Source organism: Lineus longissimus, chromosome 8 (genome assembly GCF_910592395.1).
Source record: "Lineus longissimus chromosome 8, tnLinLong1.2, whole genome shotgun sequence".
Taxonomy (NCBI): domain Eukaryota; kingdom Metazoa; phylum Nemertea; class Pilidiophora; order Heteronemertea; family Lineidae; genus Lineus; species Lineus longissimus.
In genome coordinates this window covers 19,920,126-19,941,451 of record NC_088315.1, presented here as the reverse complement: position 1 = coordinate 19,941,451, position 21,326 = coordinate 19,920,126, and the positions used below count along the sequence as shown (strand labels likewise).

The window sequence follows — 21,326 nt, the reverse complement described above, 5'->3', positions numbered from 1 at the left end:
AAAGAGACGGCGCTGGATTCACCGCGTGACTGTCATTGGAGATGCGATTACAAGAAAAGAAGTAAAGTAGGGCATGGAAGGAAAATAATTCGCTCTCTCGAGAGTTGGCAGGGAGCGACCAATCTTGTCCACAATTAACACTATGATGTGTCGAGTTTTAAATAACACGACACCCCACTCAGCCGTTAGATTTTAAACAGTCCCGCAGTCAAAATTGGCCGTCTTGCTGGTCACATTGGTAGAAGCAAGTTCACCGTGAGAACCGGTTCCGTGGCTGAGCTACAGCGGCACCCATCCGTTGGATGATTTTTTGTCAGAGCAACTTCAATACAGCGAACATTTGGCCAGAACATCACTGGAAATAGAACGAACTGCTGACGCCGCCAGTGTTTTGGCTGTAATGTATATATCACTATGTCTAGGTTCATGCTTGAAGAATTTACATCCTGCACGCCTTTATTTTCAGACTACTAATCAGACTAGTTGATTACTTGGGGAATTGCTACAGAAGGGGACCCGGTAGTTCAATTACTATCAGTACCTGAAATGCTGTCTCGCAAAGATGATGAATAGCACTGCTGACTTCTCTTCGTAACAAGTCTACAGTTCACCTAATATTATGACCTTTTAAAAGCGGCCACGGCTAGCTTATGACAGAGCTCATTAAACCCCACATTCACTTGAGCAGCTGATTTCGGCAATAGACTACTCGACGTGAAGCCGGGCATTGTGTTAACCTCCAGTACAACAATCCGATCTGACTCTTGCTGCCAAATCATATCAACCCTCAGCAGATCTCTGGCCCCGGTGACTGTATAACATGTTTCTGCAATTGCCTGCATACGCTCTTGAACAAAACGCGGTATATTCTGGGGAGGACAATTATAAATTGTCTTGCCTTTTGAGAAGACATATTTGGCATCGTAATCATAAAAACCCTCAGGCGTGACAATTTCAACCACTGGCAAAGCTTTGCCGAAGAGAAGTCCAACACTCGTCTCTGAGCCACAAATGAACTCTTCTACCAGAACTTTCTCGTCCGCTGTAAATGCCTTTCGTATAGCGACACCCAGCTCGGCTTCCTCTTCGACAATACTCATTCCAAAACTTGAACCTTGACTATTCGGCTTTACAATTACAGGAAATTTATGAATCGTCGACAATGCTTGATCAACGGATTTCAATACTTGAGATGCGGCAACATCTATGCCCTTGTTACGGAGTAAACATACCGTCTCATACTTGTCTATAGTAACAGCACTCGCCTGAGCGCCAGTTCCAACGTACTTATAGCCCGCTTCATCTAATAAAGCCTGCAATTTGCCGTCTTCGCCAAAAGCTCCATGCAATACAGGAAATACGACATCAGCTGTTCCCATATCGTTTGGCAAGCATCCCTCAACGATATCAATTTCCCGTACTTGATGTCCACTTTTCCGCAAAGCTTCTGCAACTGCACCTCCAGAAGCTAACGAAATGTTTCTCTCCAAAGAAATCCCGCCTTTTAGAACAATTACCTCTAATGGTTTCGTCGCCTCCAGCCTCATACTTATAGTGAAATCTTCTCGTCAATTTGAATATTACCACAATCACCGTGTTTTTTTCTACTTCAAGCAGGTAATATTCTTTTGGTATACGTTGAGGCCGCTGTTTACTGGAAAAGGAAATAATATGTATGTAGCTGTACTTGTAGAAGGATGCAGGGTTGGATACACGTTGTCACTGCACGGGCCCACGGTCCCAATAAAAGACAAAACCATTTCACTCGTACGCGATTTTGCTCATGCCGAACTAATCGTGGTGATTACTTTTGCAGTTATTCAGGCAGGCAGAAGGGGTAATAGCGTATTATGCAATCACCCGTCGTCACCCCTTTAATTCGCCCGATTAAGTGCGAATATGACAACCAAAATCAGTTATGCATTCGCAAAGCTCCCCCCCCCCCCCAACGTCCACGTGAACGCCAATCCCATTATTGTTCGACTTCGTTTTAGGAGGTCGAATAATGAGATAGACGTTCTCGTTGGGGTTTCGGGGGATTTGCGAAAACTCCCTAATTTTGTCTTTGATTGTACGCTGCGTATGAGGCCTGGTTTGATTTATGTTTTCACTGTACTGGTCACTTAACTGACCTCGGCTTGAAGACATCAAAAGTCACAACGTGAGGGTGAAAAGTGATATCGCGAATCGTACGCAGCGCGCTCTTTGGAGTTGACCTGGGTTCGCTGGACAGCTGCATAAGCAAGCCTCGATCAAATAATTCGAGATCGAAATGTGATTGCTTATATTTACCTGCCTCGGCAACGCTCGATCAGACGATGAGTATATGATAATACTATAAGAATATGATAATTCTCATAGTATATGAAAAACTGGGTCGGTCAATGAATAGCCTCATTCATGCTGTAGATAAGGCTCAGGCCGTATGTCTGTCTAAATTGTCTACCTTTGTGGTAGTTCAACATGTGTGAGATTTAGAATAATGCAGCCGTCAATGTAAACAATGCACCCCCTGGTCATCTCCGGGCGTCGACACTTTATCACTACTCCAACGTTTCAAATGTCCCCAGGATTTGATATTTTCCTCCTAAGATGGTACATAGATTCATCAAAAATTCACCAACGTCGGTTGATTACACCATAATCCTTTTTGTTGAAATTCGAAATTTTTTATTATGTCGCTCCTGTGTAATTAGCCGCCGTTTCGGACACGATTCTTGATAGCCACCCCACCAGGAATAATGCCACGCGCCAGGCAGTATTTCTTTATAAAAAACCCACCATTCTTCATTAACGGAACGCAATCTATCGCCAAAAAACAGTCGGTATGATGGACTTCCAATCCTCGGACATCATCTGACATCGGCGTCGATGTAGCATCGATCCATGACCAGGGGATGCGAAGATTACATTGACCGCAACATTATGAATAAGTACATCGGTGACAGTTTAACAGGGGAGTCCCACATTTTTGTAGATTCATCGCACTACATAATGACTGAGCTAATCGGTGATAACATGAGTACGCGTGTCCTGCATTTTTTTCCAATTCAGCAGTTGAGGGCTACGTCCAGAATTGAATCGGTGCCGCAGCTGGCCCCATTAGCACAGTGTCACATTGCTGTCACTAACACATGTTACATCAGCAAAAGGTCTGCATGTACCTCGAAACCAGTTCGAGCTCCAGATCTGAAAGGCCAGTGATTGCGAGGTCAACTCAGCCCCCCCCCCCCGATAAGTAATTGTATTTCTCGATGAACCAGCGTGGGTTTAAGGAACTAAAATTCCTGGCTCTTCACGATTCTACAAATGGCTTTAAAACCGGGGCTTCTACGCCAGGGCAAGTAAATCACCCAACCAAGTGAGATATATACGTAAATTTCGGAAGATGAAATTCTGAATTTCATTCTTATTCAAACAAAGGGTACATCAAAAGTGCCTCAGTTATGCTCTGTGCCTAAAAAAACCCACAAAACGCTCTTTATTTCATGTTTTTATCATTAAGATTGAATTTCTGTCGACTTTTTTGAGGTAGAGGCCTCAAGGATAGATGGCGCCACATGGAGGGACGGGGTCGCCGGGCAACAAGTGTAAGTCGTGTAATATAATTTTTAAAAATGGAAGAAATGCCGATACTGAATACTCAGTAAGAGTATTCGTTCCATATCCTAAAACCAGGTTTTACCTAAAATGCCACCGTTTATATGCAACTTTTCCTTTGAGTGAATGCTTTGTCACGGTTGGCGGCGTTGTATATCTTGTTGTATTGTCGCTGCTCATATCAAGATGAATCGAGTTGATATGGTATGCTTCTCTAACGCAGATCATTGCACAGGCCTATGGTCTGGGGGACGTGTCCTGAATACGTGCTGTACACTGGTATTCGTATTTTATCCTAGCTAATTCAGGTGCGTATACAACATTCTCCGATTATAACCGTTTTGAGACTGTATGCTCTTTCATCTCATCTGGACAGTACAACTTCGTTCCGTCACCTGTCGTCGAGATGAACCTCTATCTTGATAGCTGGTTCGCTCATATACTTTTGGCTTCAATTAGCAACTTTCTTTTTCTAACGGCTTACATTTTACTTGTATTACTCATTTTGCCTCTGGATCTAAGGATCCCAAAACACTGAAATTTAGGTTGGCCCTGTGTAAACATGTTTGGACCTGATGGACCTACACGGCCTATTCCTTCATCTCATCATAGTTTCGAAGCCCATAGCCTCGGTAAGGCTGAGATACGAACCAGGAAGTCAATGGTTGCCATCTTGGAATTGGAAATCACATAATCACATGCTTTCTGGTTTGCGTGGATCTGGTCTGGTCCGCTTCGGTACGTTTCGTCACCAGTCGTCAAAATGTACGTTTGGCTTTGATGTTAACGCATGAACCGGCAATGTTGATGGCGGCAATTTTGAGAATTTGTGCACATGTGAAATATGGCATGTACAGTGGAACCTCGCCTAGTGGACACATCTCTACTATGGACACCCTCCCTATGAACGACATTGAATATGGCCTCAAATCGCTCATTTCCATTGAATTTGGCCTCAGTAATCAGGACATGTCTCAATTAAGCACTTGTCAGTATCAAGGGTGTCCTTAATAGAGAGGTTCTACTGTATATGGAAAGCGACGAAACTAAGTCTGATTATGAACATGCCTGGCTAAATTTATGTTGAACTATTTTCCGTCGGGGAAAATCGTGACGTCGGTGGTAATTCTAGTGAAAGGGAAAATGGGTAGGTTATTCAAAAACAAAAATTCAATCGACTCATGATAGAACTAATTGGTAATCCTGATATTAGTACTCAATGACAGGCACTATTTTTGTGAATGCGTTGTTAAACCCCAAAAGGTGGAATCCTACCAATATCGGCAGCATTGACTCTTATTTCTGCCAGTGACTTTCCTCTTATATTTCAGATGCGAAATACCGCTCCCCTTTCTCGTTAAGTGTCTGGTACGTCAGTCTATACTTACAATGGCTGCTGCTAAAGGAAATGGCGGTAAGTTGCAGGGGTCTATTGTAGCCTACGAACATGCATATGGTTTTCTGGAAGCAGCCAATAGGAACATCCTGTGCTTCCCATGTAAGTCTTTGTTATGTAATGCTATGTGATCCTACGAGGTCAACCAAGGGGTACTTATGTAGAAGAGATCAGCTCTAGCAGGGAAGGATTGGAATGAACACAGCTCAGCAACGAATATCCATGCTTGCCATACCGTGCATCATTGGAGACTAAGCTCTCGGGGTCAAGGGAAGAACAAGAGACCACAGCCAGGTTTATAAGAGACACAGGCCTGTTTGTGTAGTATAGCCATAAATCGAAAACCGAACGCTAGAAATATATTCCTTGCGAAGGAAATCGAACCAGTGATCCGAAAATTACACGGCAACCTTCGACCAAGAATAGAAAGGCTGTTTTCTCCTTAAAGTTTCATCGACAAAGATATACACCTGCTCACCTACCTTCGGCCATGTTGGCAAGAACCGTATGAAAAACACTTTGATATTGAAAGAATGTAGTGTGACCCAGAAACTAGGCTTTTCTCTCAAAAGTAAAAACATGATCACATTCTTTAAACGGTAAACGGAATATCTGCCGTCCAAAAACGAATGTACAAGTTCATGTATGCGAATCTGCATAAGATCTTTATCAAGACTCTGAATGACCGCTGATTCTGGTCTCAAGCGAAGCAGTTTTCTACCGACACTGCCGTCGATCGCAATGAAGCCGATAGCATGGTTTTGATAAAAGTAGTCCACTGACTGCCATTAATTCATTCCAGATGCAGTCATTACAACAGACAAGGACTGGAACGCTGATTTAATGTGCAAGCTAACCGGAATGCTGACGGAGGCAAACTTCAGTGATCTAAAACAAATCTTTTGTATGACTGACAGAGTACCTCGCAGGGAAATTGAGAAAATCAGAAGATTTATTCAGTTTTGGGACTTGCTGGAACGGTAGGGCAGTCTTTGATTTTGAATTATTATCGCAAGTGCTTGGTGAGAAGAGTAAATGACGAATCTTAGATGTACAAAGTGAACCGACAACTATGTTTGATAAAAGTCGACTGTCAGCTATTTATATGTCGCTTGCATACCCACCAATATGGTGATGTACATATATGTCCAGATATGTACTCATTGACCAACAGCAACACGGTAATTCTTTTCTCTAATGGATATCTAGTATTCTCATAATTGGCCAGTTTAACTTTCCTGTTCGTATACTGCGCGACTAACAGTCAGGATAAATCGACGGGGATTTTTTTCTTAAATTTTAATTGACTCCTTCAGTTCCTTGACTTTTGTAGAATACTTCTGGAATTCCGACTTGTTCGTGTATCACACATAGTTTTATTAGATCTCGATCGCAATCCCCTTATCCATGACGACTTAAATCCTTAAACACGAATAAATCATGCCTAAAAGTGTTACTTCTACATACCCGGTCGGTGCCACTTTGTAACTCTCAACTGGACTAAAATGTTCTTGAGTGCGCTAGATTGTGGCTGCCCTTGGTTCTCCAGAAAGGTCTCTGGATAGGCTGGGTAATAATGTGTGCTACTGTGAGGAGCTTTGAGACAGTAGATAGTACAGTGAAGAGCGCTATATAAAAACTCGCTATATTATTATTATCATTACATTGAACAAAAAACTGGCTTTGATTGCTTATTCTTGTCAGATACTGGCAACTCTTTGGTAAGCAATGACTTTTTTGCAGACTTGACCACATAAGTGTTGGCAGATATGATGTCTTGATCAAGGCACTCGAGCTGCTATGTCGCAACGATTGCATCAGAGTAATCAAGGAATACACTCAGAAAATAGAGGAGTATCGTCAACAACAGGTAGAGTAGTTAGCCAAGCCCTCTTTACTTCCAGGTCTCCTATGACAACCCTACCCATCTCCCCGAAGAGTACTTGACAACGCATGACTCTTGATGACTTAAATTTTTACTGAATTTCCACCTTTTACACCCCTTCCCAAAAATACATCGACGGTCCTGGTTGTCCAGGAATTTGCACACTATCACAGGTTAAAGTTTACGACATAGATTCTAAGGCGAAGGATTCACAGCATAGATTATAAGAATGATAATGAACTTGTAGGCATATTCTATATGATGGCGAATTTGCTCAAGAAATTAACAAAATTTGAAGTTGGGAAGATACTCTACCTCTGTTACTCACCAACTATAGTTATGCTGAATATGACGAAACATTTCTTTTTCAAACATTAATTGATTAATTAATGATATGTCGATTTATCTTTCAAGTCATCAATTCGTACCCTATCCAGTGGTGCAGAAGGTCCAGTCACGTCCTATTCGGTAAGGCTGATTATGTGACATGCTTTTGTTCTGATCTATCGGCGTTGTGCGTCCGTATCCCTCCTCCTAAAAACAGAGACCTGAGGGACGTTGCACACCATGTATTAATCGGTATCGATGCTGAAATAGCTGGAAGTTATGTTTTAATTGAACATCAACGCATTTCACCTCAAATATGTTTTTTCATGCATCAGAGGCACAAGCAGACATAATAAATTTTCTTCCGGGTTTTTTTGCGGCTACGCGTCCAATGCGCAGTTTCTTTTTCTGGTTAGTAACGGGTGACGAATCTGACGGGGATGGTCAGAAGAATAAACCTGTTTCCTACGAACAGAGACGTTTCTCAGTCAACTGCTAGCAATGCATCATAGACGACCATTTGCCCGTCGAATTGAGGAAGCAAATGTTTTCAGTGTTGTTCATGATAATGCACTTAAACTATTTTTCAAGTCTTATATCAGAACCAAAATATCACGGTTAAACTCTATTCTACACAATATTTCAGGCACCTGTAGCAAGGCCACCTGAACCAGCACGAACACAGGCTCGATATAAAGCGCCACCATCTGCTGATATCAATAAACTTGATCAGGTAAAAATTACGTATACACTAGTAAATGACGTTTAGACAGAGAGTAGGCCAGGCCGGCACCTACGGCATGCTGCAGGGAAGCCGTTGGTTTTATATTTGTTAGTTATATGCCTATTAAACAAGTGATTGAAATCGCTGTGACCTGATGGCATGCGACGATATTATTCGGCGTGATCATCACAGGTGGCATCGACCTTCGAGTCAATATCAATCGCAGCGATTACCAGTGTTACCCCAGACGAGAGATCTCTATGTCGCACAATAATGTGGCAGCGCTTGTAATCGTAAGGAGCTGCGATTTAAACCGTTTGGTTGCGAATTAGTCTGAATCGGCGCTGTCGACATGTCGCTCATTTGCAAGTTACTTCTGGTTAGTAACGGGTGACGAATCTGACTTATTCTGATGTTACCGGGGATCGTCAGAATAAGAATAAGCCTGTTTCCTACGAACAGAGACGTTTCTCAGTCAACTGCTAGAAATGCATCATAGACGACCATTTGCCTCTCGAATTGAGGAAGCAAATGTTTTCAGTGTTGTTTATGATAATGCACTTAAACTATTTTTCAAGTCTTATATCAGAACCAAAATATCACGGTTAAACTCTATTCTTCACAATATTTCAGGCACCTGTAGCAAGGCCACCTGAACCAGCACGAACACAGGCTCGATATATAGCGCCACCATGTGCTGACATCAATAAACTTGATCAGGTAAAAATTACGTATACACTAGTAAATGACGTTGGACAGACATTAGGCCAGACTGGCACCTACGGCATGCTGCAGGGAAGCCGTTGGTTTTATTTTTGTTATTTATATGCCTATTAAAAAAGTGATTGAAATCGTTGCGACCTGATGGTATGCGACGATATCATTCAGCGTGATCATCACAGGTGGCATCGACCTTCGAGTCAATATAAATCGCAGCGATTACCAGTGTTACCCCAGACGAGAGGTGGCAGCGCTTGTAATCGTAAGGAGCTGCGATTTTAATCGTTTGGTTGCGAATTAGTCTGAATCGGCGCTGTCGCTTATTTGGTGCTATTATAGCGCCGATTTACTCAATTGCAAACAAACGTCTTCAATCGCAACAACCATTGGTTATAATCGCTCCTTTGTGCGGCATAGATCAGGAGATCTCTTTTTTTGTTTCGTTTTTGCTTTTTACTCATCTTTTCGCTATAACTAAGTACACGGACAATTTAATCTTGTTGTGCATGTAGTTGTTGTAGTAAGTTCTTTTTTGTACTGGTGCTGTACTTTCAGAACGGAATGACACCTCTCATGAGCGCTGTTTCTGAGAATGAAGTCAGTCGTGTAAGAAGGTTGATCGATGCAGGAGCTGATGTCAATATAAAACCACATGTATGTATAATTCGATCATTGCTGAATTAGAAAACCAATTAAACTCCTTTGCACTATTGTCACTGATTGAGTGATAGTAGGACTTACTATGATACTAAGCTATGAAGACTTGAAACTGCACTTCATCTAGATCTACTCTCTCCAAGAACTGTCATACGTCAAACAGGACATTCGCATAGCATTGGTCACAACCACATTGTTTGCACGGCTTCTTAACCATAAGTTTTACAGCTGAGTAATGACAAGTGCTTCCAAAATGGATGCAAACAGCTGCTTCCCTGCGAAAATGATTTCCTCATTTCAAAGTTTTCTTATTGGCATACGTCAGAAGATAGACAGTAACTCACATAAAAAATGTAATTACTTGTCATACTATCGATAACATGTTTAAAATGTTGCCTCACTTCCACTTCGCTCATAGTCAGAATACTTGCCATAATAAGACTGTCTGTCTATTGCCAAGTGCTCTCTTTTTGTGTTTTAACCTTGAGCATCGAACATCAGCACTTAAACAGGATTGCCATCGCATAATAAATTGTATGGTTTCCACACCGCTCATAACCAAAACGCCACTAATATGACATATGGTGCTACTCAAACGAAAGTTTGTTTTATTTTGTTCATCTGGTCCTCTACTCTCCAAAACGGTGGTTATTCATTGGGGTTACGTGTACTGTATTGATCTTTTACTATCAAATTCCTTTCCATTTATGCACTGGTCAGTTATTGATAATTGTAATACTTTGTCAATTGACTGAAGTGATTAATATTATATTCGTGTTGTCAAGGCTTTTGTTTTTAATGCTTTTTGTTCTGATATTTCATTCTTTCCTCTTGGTTTAGTTACATGTAAAAAATGTGGATGAACCTTAACATTGCTGACATGTTTCTTTGTTGTCTTTTATCTTTGACATTTAGTATGGCAAGACGGCACTTATACTCGCCTGCGATGAGGGTCACAAGGAAGTCGTAGCAGAACTAATCAAAGCGGGCGCTGACATGAACATCAGAGATGAGGTAGAGTATCAGATTCATAGCAATGAGTTGATGGCTCTATATGAGGCTAGATAAACTTACATAGTAATGCGTCATGAATCGGCATACAAATTGATATTTACTGACCCCTCCCCAATCAACATTTATCGGCAACACCGGTCGTTTTAATGGAAAATTGATGAAAATTATTGATAATTGTAATACTTTCTCAATTGAGTGAAGTGATTTATATTATATTCGTGTTGTCAAGGCTTTTGTTTTTAATGCATTTTTTTCTGATATTTCATTCTTTCCTCTTGGTTTAGTTACATGTAAAAAATGTGGATGAAGCTTTAACATTGCTGACATGTTTCCTTGTTGTCTTTTATCTTTGACATTTAGGATGGCAGGACGGCACTCATGTACGCCTGCTATGATGGTCACAAGGAAGTCGTAGCAGAACTGATCAAAGCGGACGCTGACGTGAACATCATATTTCTGGTAGAGTATCAGATTCATGGCAATGAGCTGATGGCTCCATTCGAGGCTAGATAAACTTACATAGTAATGCGTCATGAATCTGCATTAAAAATTGATATTTGCTGACCCCCTCCCCAAAAAATCAATATTTATCGGCAACACCTGTCGTTTTATGGAAAATTGATGAAAATTATTGATAATTGTAATACTTTCTCAATTGAGTGAAGTGATTAATATTATATTCGTGTTGTCAAGGCTTTTGTTTTTAATGCATTTTGTTCTGATATTTCATTCTTTCCTCTTGGTTTAGTTACATGTAAAAAATGTGAATGAACCTTAACATTGCTGACTTGTTTGCTTGTTGTCTTTTATCTTTGACATTTAGCGTGGCGTGACGGCACTCATGTACGCCTGCCTTGGGGGTCACAAGGAAGTCGTAGCAGACCTGATCAAAGCGGGCGCTGACGTGAACATCAGAAATGAGGTAGAGTATCAGATTCATGGCAATGAGTTGATGGCTCTATATGAGGCTAGATAAACTTACATAGTAATGCGTCATGAATCGGCATACAAATTGATATTTGCTGACCCCTCCCCAAAAAATCAATATTTATCGGCAACACCTTTCGTTTTGATGAAAAATTGATGAAAATTACTGGTAATTGTTATACTTTCTCAATTGAGTGAAGTGATTAATATTATATTCGTGTTGTCAAGGCTTTTGTTTTTAATGCATTTTTTCTGATATTTCATTCTTTCCTCTTGACGCAAGGGCCCAACGCGCCGCGTAGCGGCAAAAAAGCGAAGCTGGCGAAACATTTATAACGGGTCACCGTCACTTATTATTGGACTTATAGCGCATTTACGGGGTTGCAACTATTTTGCTTTATAGTGTCACCAGGAAAGAAAAGCATGCGACCTAACGCCGATCTATTTGTATAAAGTGATAATTGGAAGGTATATAGTAGGAAATATCAATAAAATAATCATTCCATGTCGTCTTTTGAGGGCATTTTTGATTGTAAAAAATATATGTGTACGTCACCGTAGTCTCTGCAATGATAATTTTATCAGAGCAGTCTCGCGCAAGTAGAAGTTCTTTACCTACTAGTTCTTCACTTATTAGTCTCAACGTCTGGCGCAAAGCCAGACGTTTTCCACTACGATTTCACTACGATGTTTGACAATAAGGAGCAGTGCGCGAGATATGCTAATGAGCAGACTTCCCTCGCTTGAGTTTCTGAAGAATGTTCCATATCGCGCTAAGCTCATCACTGCTGATTATGACAGGCGTGCAGCGGTAGGTATCTGCTCCCCAACTTCCACCCTAATACGGTACAATAAGTTACCATTTGATGAGAATGGGACAATGCCCTCACTGTGTATGGAGTCATAGGGATAAGAAGACATTATTCATTAGTGTTGGTACAAGCGATTTTGCCCAAAAAGCATGCACATTCAAAAAACAAAATATGCAAGGTATCACGTACATGACCATGACGACGTGCAGAAAGTGCACTGGCCAGTGCATACCCTATGGCTATGTATAGTAAACATGGTAAACATGAACAACATCATTATTCATCGGCAGTTCATTTTACTCCGAGCTTTTCCTGAAACATATTGCCATGATGATTAGGCCTACCATGTACCATGACCAATAACGGCACTAGATCATGTAGATGTCAACAAGTTCACATGAACCGTATAATCCCGCATAATCCCGCATGGCGCATGTGGGGCATGCGTCTAAACCAAAGCCCCAAAATCACTTGTTTTGGTCTATTTCACTTGTGTTTCCCCCGTCTCCCAGTCCATAATACATTTACAGTTTACAATCCCCGATCATGGCCCAACAAAAGGTCATCGGTTGACTAAAGCCAAGGAACACAACTGTTCAATGGATTTATAGTTGAATGCGATCAAACTACGTCTTTTCAATCGTGGATTGTAAATTTAACCCCATGGGCCTAGGGAAGGCCCTATAACAATACTTTCGACACAGTTATTATCTCCGCTGCCTCCACCATGTTACACACAGTGCTCACTGCTGATTCTAAAATGCGCCACCTAGTCAATTGCACTATCGTCATCACCTCATCATACTTCATTGACATTACAGGCACACATTGACATAGACCACTGTTGCAATCAACGACACAGTCGCTATCCAAGTAGCATTATAGAGGTAATTATCATTATCATACCTCATTAGCATGTGAACCAATCGCGTCGCGTCCTTTGCGATCACAGCAAAGCCTCATGGAATAATGTCTTTCAACGTTGAATAATTTTTCATATTCCATGCCTACAACTTCAATTTCTTCATAATCCATGGCTAGAAGTTCAATACTAATATAATATCCAAGATAAAGTTACAAGAAGTAGTCAATAGGGGTCTCTCACCTCTCACTGTATGTCCACACTATTCACGCTTGTACGAGGAATACATTCAATGCTGAATCTAACAACACCCAGTGCCCTTACTCTGTATATTAGTCACTGGAAGATGGCCCATTTCACTCCTTGCTTCTACTTCACCTATAGTCTCATTGCAAACGCCTCAGTTCTATGATATCACATTCACTTTCAGCTGTCATGCAACGCAACAACTGTGCTATCTGCCATCGCACATCAACGAAGAAGTGCAGCCGCCCACATTCCACCTCACGTCTGTCCGACCAGCTGCAATCCTCGAGGACGCCCCACTGTACCACGATTTCACTACGATGTTTGACAAGAAGGAGCAGTGCGCGAGATATGCTAATGAGCAGACTTCCCTCGCTTGAGTTTCGGAAGAATGTTCCATATCGCGCTAAGCTGACCACTGCTGACCATGACAGGCGTGCATTGGACTGGTACAGGTTGGAACTGAACATTGAATATGCTGGTGGTGACGCTTTCTGATGAGAAGTTGGTCGTGACTGATGCAGTATCCTTGGACTTGTCCACAGCATCGTTCAATCATTGCTCTCTGAGCTGCCTTGATTCTGCCTTGATTCTGTACCCAAATACTAAGACCAAATGCCTGTTGACTGTGCTTTAAGAGAGACTTGCGCCATGCCTAGAGATATGACTGACCCCTATTGGCAAATTTGTATGACTTCATCTTGCCTACCTAGCTGCTGCCTATAGTCTCCCTTTAACTGCGGAACACTTCAAAGTCGATAAAATGCCATGTTCCACCTTTTAATGTGTTCAGACTGCCATTTTCAAAATAATCAAGTCAGGACACTGCCTTCTAGTCTCATAATAAATTTTGCTTTCCTCAATATATAATAACATTTCTTCTTCTTCAATGCTTTCATCATTCCAAACTTCTCCTCCTCTGACTTTTACAGGGGTACAGTCCTGGCAATCAAAACCCAAATACTGAGACCAAATGCCTGTTGACTGTGCTTTAAGAGAGACTGGCGCCATGCCTAGTCTCTCTTAAAGCACAGTCAACAGACACCAACCCCCTCAGACTCAGAAACCACAAACGCCCAACCCTTCCTGCTACCCTAATACTTCTGGGTTTAGTTACATGTAAAAAATGTGAATGAACCTTAACACTGCTGACTTGTTTCCTTGTTGTCTTTTATCTTTGACATTTAGTTTGGCTGGACGGCACTCATGTACGCCTTCCCTGGGGGTCACAAGGAAGTCGTAGCAGACCTGATCAAAGCGGGCGCTGACGTGAACATCAGAAATGAGGTAGAGTATCAGATTCATGGCAATGAGTTGATGGCTCTATATGAGGCTAGATAAACTTACATAGTAATGCGTCATGAATCGGCATACAAATTGATATTTGCTGACCCCTCCCCAAAAAAATCAATATTTATCGGCAACACCTTTCGTTTTGATGAAAAATTGATGAAAATTACTGGTAATTGTTATACTTTCTCAATTGAGTGAAGTGATTAATATTATATTCGTGTTGTCAAGGCTTTTGTTTTTAATGCATTTTTTCTGATATTTCATTCTTTCCTCTTGGTTTAGTTACATGTAAAAAATGTGGATGAAGCTTTAACATTGCTGACTTGTTTGCTTGTTGTCTTTTATCTTTGACATTTAGGGTGGCGAGACGGCACTCATGGACGCCTGCCTGAGGGGTCACAAGGAAGTCGTAGCAGACCTGATCAAAGCGGGCGCTGACGTGAACATCATAACTTCGGTAGAGTATCAGATTCATGGCAATGAGCTGATGGCTCCATACGAGGCTAGATAAACTTACATAGTAATGCGTCATGAATCTGCATTAAAAATTAATATTTGCTGACCCCCTCTCCAAAAAATCAATATTTATCGGCAACACCTTTCGTTTTAATGGAAAATTGATGCATCAAAATAAGTCTGAGAGCGCGCACTTGCAATTCAACCCGCATTTGAAAATACATTTCACGGTCAACATTAATCATTGCAACACACTGTCAATTGACTGAGATGATTGACTTATTCGTGTTTTCAAGTCTTTTGTTTCTGATGCATTTTTATGATAATTCAGTCTTTCCTCTTGGTTTAGTTACATGAAACAATGTGAATGAATCTTATCATGGCTTCTTGTTGCTTTGTTATCTATCATCTTTGACAATCCATTCATTCGGCTGTACGGCACTACTCGCACATTGAGTGGTCACAATGACATAATAACAGAAATGATTCAAGCTGATGCAGACATAACATCGGAGACAGGGTATCAGGTTGATGTTTTGTTACTAATGGCTTCATTTTCATGCCTGGTATGCTCGATAATATGAAGTAGCAAATCGTAAGTCGGACTAAACATTATTTCTTATTTTGCGGAAACTAAATAGGGGGGGGGGGGGGTCATTGATTCCATCCCTTAACAATTGTCCTCAAGGCATTCCTTTATCTTATCTTTCAGAAACTATTAAAGCTCCTCTTTTTTATGCGACGCGATGAGACTAACTAAACGCCCTTTTGACCCATAACATAAGTTTGCCACATATACCAACTTTTGCACCAGTTTTCTCAGAACACTTTACGGCTTCTATAAATAGAAAAATACCGTTTGTTATTGTAAAGCGCTTTGAGACAGACTCAGATCAATATAAGTGATATGTAAAAGTGGTTAGTACATGTACTGTATATTCCAAAGGAGAGGTTCATCTTCGTTCTTGAAATAACTAAGATGTTAGCAACAAGAAGTTCAAGGTCACATTATGATTGTGGCATTGATCTCTCTCATGTCTCTTCATTACAGAGGGGAAGAACTGCCCTAATGTTGGCTGAAGACAGAGGACACAGAGAGGTAGCAGAGATGCTGAGGAGAGCTGCTAAAAATCAATGAAGACAAAGAGCGGTAATACGATATCAAGCGGTCGGACATGTGGTGGTGATACCTATTACATTATCAAAGAGAGAATGAGTTTCGGTTAACTATAAGTCAGCCTGGTAAAACTACGTGCCTCCCTACGAGATCTCGTGATATTTCGTTGGTGGATCGCACCGGTATATATAAAACGTTCCTGACGAAAGGTTGGAACGAATTTACTAACTACAATCCAACCTTCAGTCAGGAATTGGCGGAGATGCGCAATGACTTGGGACGAGGCTTACTATGGTATCTTTATTATTTGAACTGTGTCCAGAAGCAATTACGCTTATATACTCCGGAGTGATATGTGTCCAAAAAGATTGATTCATCTTGATATGGGACACGATTCTGAAGTGTTCTACAACAAAACAAAACTGAATGAGATACGCTGTCTGCAGTCAGCGAAGACGCGATGACGTCCCGCGCTGTGAAAAAAAGGAAGACGAAGATTCCTCAAAGGGTCCACTCAATAGTATTTCGCTTTGCCTTGTCTGAACTGCTTAAGACTTTATTCCTATTACGTTTCATTGTCGGTTGATCGAAGTACAGCTTTTTTATTTGATGTCTTGTTATTCATCAGAAAGTGATAAAAAGTAGCAAGATTCGCCAACGATTGTATTATGTGATACCTTGGATGACAATTACATGTATTGGCCATTATTATACTAATTTGCAGTTAATTAATGAAATAAGATGTGCTAATTTGATGATGAACCTTGGTCACCTTAGATGCTTCGAGCTTTTTATTGTTCTTTTTCTCCCCTCCGCGTTCGTTCTGTCATTGAAGGAGTTTTTCTCACTTGCCTTATTTCATGTCAAAAACATGAAAAATTGCACTGCTAGCAAAACTCGCATGACGTCTATTTGCCCTGCCGGTTTAGGCATCGACCATGTTGAAAGGTGTTTCGTGGGAGTCGGTTTATCAAGATTTACTCTGGTGATCCGTTGATAAGACTGTACAACGATGAGAATTTAGACCTGGGTGTGAGCGGGCTTTGAAGACAACAGACTGTGGAATCGACTCAGCCTGATTTCTTGTAGTTGCGAAGTAAGGGCAAATTAACGTGATGCGCTTGAAAAGGCATAAAATTGCCATTACTTGATCAATTCCGATCAGATGGCCCACTCTTGGTCATGGTCTTGGTTTGACCTACTGGGTGAAATCACCAGAGTTTTCTTTTTTGTGATTTGGTGTATTCCTCCTTCATGGCATACTGAACTTCTAGCGGTATTGCCCTCGTTGCGTTGTCTGTAAGCTTAGCCATGTCATTACATTGAGGGGTGAAGATGCCTTCATGGCGGAATGTGGTGTATTCCTCCTTCATGGCTTACTGAACTTCTAGCGGTATTGCCCTCGTTGCGTTGTCTGTAAGCTTAGCCATGTCATTACATTGAGGGGTGAAGATGCCTTCATGGCGGAATGAGCGTTGCTTTTAGATGAGATCAGCTTTGAATCATGCTCCAGGTGACTCAATTTCTTTATAGTATTTGGTTTACAAAATGTCTATCTACCAAAATCGTGAAAATGCTCGCTCGTCATGAGACATTCAATCCTAGTAAAATTGCAAATATTGTGCTCTACTCCAACAATTTCCATGCATACATTAAAAGTGAATGTAGATTTTTTTTATCATTGCACAGAATACATAGCAAGTCACATTTTACGGACAGTGTCATGACCTATTGGTTTTTCAACTCATTGCGGTTTATTGTAGGATTATTCAACTTGCAATGATGTGACCGCCAGAGATCTTGTTTTCAAACAAAAGTGTAAATTCACGTTTTTTTCTACCTGGTGCAATGTGGTTTTTCAGATAGGCCTGGCCAAAGGTACTTGGCTGACCTCTTGTCACTAAACTGTAACAGTGTGATCACAAATAGTAATGTTACACAGCCCTGGGCAGCCGGTGTCATAGTTGACCGACTTTAGTTGACACGGTGAGAGAGCGGCTTATTATAAACCGCGAGATGCGGAATGCGAAATCGCGAGATGCCAACCTCGGTGAGAGTATAACCATGCGCCTGAGGATGTATTGCAAATATGAAACCTGAAAAGGCGAACATTCATGAGACCGAGGCTGTAGTAGGGAGCTATCCTCGTTGTGATTGGCCCATTGAAATAGACTCCACTGTACAACGGTTTATAATAAGTCTGAGAGAGCTATACATAATGTACTCAGTTTCTTCAGTATAGAGTTGTGCAACACCAGTTTCTTTCGGTAAATGTGATATGGTCGCATTCCTGAGTTCAACAGAGTACCTTTGGCCAGAACGATGAGGAAACACTTTTCTATCTTGGGCTGATCATGTCTTTTCTTTTTTACGAAGTCTTTTTAGGTGTAGATAATTATGTATTCTTTATTCGCTTGTATTTTACTGTATCATGAATGTACATCGAAGTCTTTTTAGGTGTAGATGATATGTATTCTTTATTCGCTTGTATTTTACTGTATCACGAATGTGTGAACGAAAATGTACATCATTCTCTTTTATAGAGATAAATAATTCTAAAATCATCATTATTATCATTATCATGATGATGATTGGTGGTGATGATGATGACGATGAGAGATTCAAGTACATATTCAGGTTAGCCTTACAAGTCGTTGAGGCATCCTCTTGAGGACAACCTATTATATTTCTCTTTGTTACAAAAGAGTGACGCATCCCATTTCATGGTAATTATTCGTTATATACCTTTAATTCAATACCAATTAGGAAAGACATCGGTCCAAGGGACTAATCAATTGATGTATAGATAAAGTGACACTGTCCCAGTAGTCTGACTGCCCTCAAATGACTGATTTAGAATTAACAGAAGTTACAGTAGAACCTCTTTATTAAGGACAACCTCTGGACTGACAAGTGCTGTCCTTAATAGAAAGGTGTCTTGATTAGAGAGGTCAAATAGACTATATAAACTACAATAATGTATCACTTTGGGACCAAAACTATGGTACTTAATAGAGATGTTGTCCTTGATATAGAGGTGTCCGCTAAGAGAGGTTCTACTGTATACAAAAACGACATTGCTCTCAGTGTACAACAGTCTAACTATGAATGTAAGTCCTGAGCGCTGTATAGCTGCAGCTCAGACCTGTTATACTCCAGATCGTAAAGCTTGACCCCCTAATGTAGAGGCCAATAGCTAGGGGTAATAATGTGAAGCGCTTTGAACCACTGAAACCTGTTGGATTATGCGCTATACAGTGGAACCCCGGTAACATGATGACTCATGGGACCTAGGTTGAATGGTCACGTTAGTGAAGTTGAAAATCCGGAGACGAAATGCATGATTAGGTATTCTCGCCAAAATTGTTGAACATTTTTATATGTTCAAAATTCTGAAAAGATTTCAAAGCCAAAATTTTTTGGGGGCTGATGATGTCTCTTCATTTTGAGCAGAAAAACAACAAGTGAAAAAAATATTTGGACTCAGAAATGTTTTCATCCTTCAGATTTGAATTGTTTCATCAGTTCAAAATTCTGAAAAATTTTCAAAGCCAAAAATTGTTTGGGATTGATTATGTTTCTTCATTTTATGCAGAAAAAAAACTAGTGAAAAAAATGTTGGACTTAAAAACGGTGATAAACGCTGCCTGACTTAATGCAAATCACATGATTTTTTGCTGTCGGTACCCAGCATGTCTAACACTGACAGGGCTGAATGATGAAAAAAACAGGGATATATTGATTCAAAAAACGTTAGTAGAACGCAGTTTATTAGTTTTCAACTGATAGTAACTGCCTGTACAAAAGTTTTCATATGGATTCTCATGATAGCCACTGTCCGTGGTGTTATAATAATGAAGAGAGAGAGCTTTGCGCCGAGGTGTTAATTGCCGGGTTAATTGGAGACGCGGTCGCGATCGATTACGCCAATTAGGCCTTTTGGTCGGGTTAGAGGGGTAAATTTGGTCATTGGGACCGCCCAATCTAGTGGTCGTGGTCTGGCTGGGTACGGGGGTGGTCGTATTACCGGGGGCCTTGTAATGGTAATTAGAGAGGAAACCATTCGGGACCGGCGATCCTTGGTCGTCATAGCGGGGTGGTCGCCGACCGGGGTTCCACTGTATAATGATAATAATAATAATAATACTTGCTTTGCCAACGTGAACGTCTATCTCATTATTTGCCAATGTGGAACCGGCTACTAGAAGATTTGAGAAAGCTGGGGAACCGGGAGGCCTCCAAGTCTAAGCTTGCCTTCCTTCCCAGCCTTGGAGATGACTACCAGTTTTTATCCCGCACCCGGACAACATTTAATCGCTCCGTACGCGCACAACACCTCGTGATTAAATACGCCCCAATAGGAGCCAAATCACCTTTTAAAAGAAAGTGTTGACATGAAATTTGCCTATCGCCTGATGAGACGAGCCGGCGTAACTTTGAAGTAGCTCATTAGTCTGTCCACAAAGAATAGGTATTACTTCATTGGAATGATTACATCATTATCAACCGTTATATAGTAAATCTAGGTAATTGCGTTTCACTCCAAGAAAAGTGAATGCATATTAGTTTAGATTCAACAGATTCTTCAAAAAGGACTATAAAATCAACATTTACGAGCCGATAATGTCAATACACCGCTTGGTATTCCTCATCTTGTTGTATGTTGTGGTACCATCGACTGGATGGCCTTCGGGAAGTAACAAGACTGCCGATGAACGAGGCGGCAAAAATGACAAAACGTTTGTGGAAGTAAATACAGTCAAATCTGCTGTAACATCAACTGGTGGAACAACCAGTGCGGGGACAACTTGGGACGCAGTCACATTTGCTAAAACAACCAACCTGAAGACAATATCTAGAAATACAGTCACAACGGCCATTGTCAGGACAATTGAGGATACAGTCACATCTGCTGAAGAAACGACCAGCGTGAGGACAATTGGGGACACAGTCACATCTGCTGAAGGAACGACCAGCGTGAGGACAATTGGGGATACAGTCACATCTGCTGAAGAAACGACCAGCGTGAGGACAATTGGGGACACAGTCACATCTGCTGAAGGAACGACCATCGTGAGGACAATTGGGGATTCAATCACATCTGCTGAAGGAACGACAAGCGTGAGGACAATAGGGGATACAGTCACATCTGCTGAAGGAACGACCAGCGTGAGGACAATTGGGGATACAGTCACATCTGCTGAAGGAACGACCAGCGTGAGGACAATAGGGGATACAGTCACATCTGCTGAAGGAACGACCAGCGTGAGGACAATTGGGGATTCAATTA

At 41.2% G+C, this 21,326-nt stretch overlaps 2 protein-coding genes across 2 annotated transcripts in view; one reads left to right on the top strand and one right to left on the bottom strand.

Annotated features, from left to right (window-relative positions):
• Positions 1-617: 617 nt before the first annotated feature.
• Positions 618-1,547, bottom strand: LOC135493016 (D-alanine--D-alanine ligase-like). Its single transcript, XM_064779766.1, has one exon. The coding sequence runs from the start codon at positions 1,545-1,547 to the stop codon at positions 618-620; it is 930 nt and encodes a 309-aa protein (XP_064635836.1).
• A 2,262-nt stretch (positions 1,548-3,809) lies between these two features.
• Positions 3,810-21,326, top strand: part of LOC135492910 (ankyrin repeat and KH domain-containing protein 1-like) — a 37,183-nt gene continuing 19,666 nt past the window's right edge. The window contains exons 1-12 of the mRNA XM_064779633.1: positions 3,810-3,908; positions 4,932-5,014; positions 5,799-5,976; positions 6,740-6,866; positions 7,296-7,349; positions 7,855-7,941; positions 8,566-8,652; positions 9,208-9,306; positions 10,225-10,323; positions 10,684-10,782; positions 11,147-11,245; positions 14,359-14,457. Of these exons, the coding sequence (XP_064635703.1) occupies positions 4,990-5,014; positions 5,799-5,976; positions 6,740-6,866; positions 7,296-7,349; positions 7,855-7,941; positions 8,566-8,652; positions 9,208-9,306; positions 10,225-10,323; positions 10,684-10,782; positions 11,147-11,245; positions 14,359-14,457 (1,053 nt within the window). The 5' untranslated portion in view covers positions 3,810-3,908; positions 4,932-4,989. The remainder of the gene's footprint in view (positions 3,909-4,931; positions 5,015-5,798; positions 5,977-6,739; positions 6,867-7,295; positions 7,350-7,854; positions 7,942-8,565; positions 8,653-9,207; positions 9,307-10,224; positions 10,324-10,683; positions 10,783-11,146; positions 11,246-14,358; positions 14,458-21,326) is intronic.

Excerpts from the sequence above, each read along its gene's own strand:
- LOC135493016 (XM_064779766.1), bottom strand. The coding sequence starts at position 1,547 with ATGAGGCTGGAGGCGACGAAACCATTAGAGGTAATTGTTCTAAAAGGC.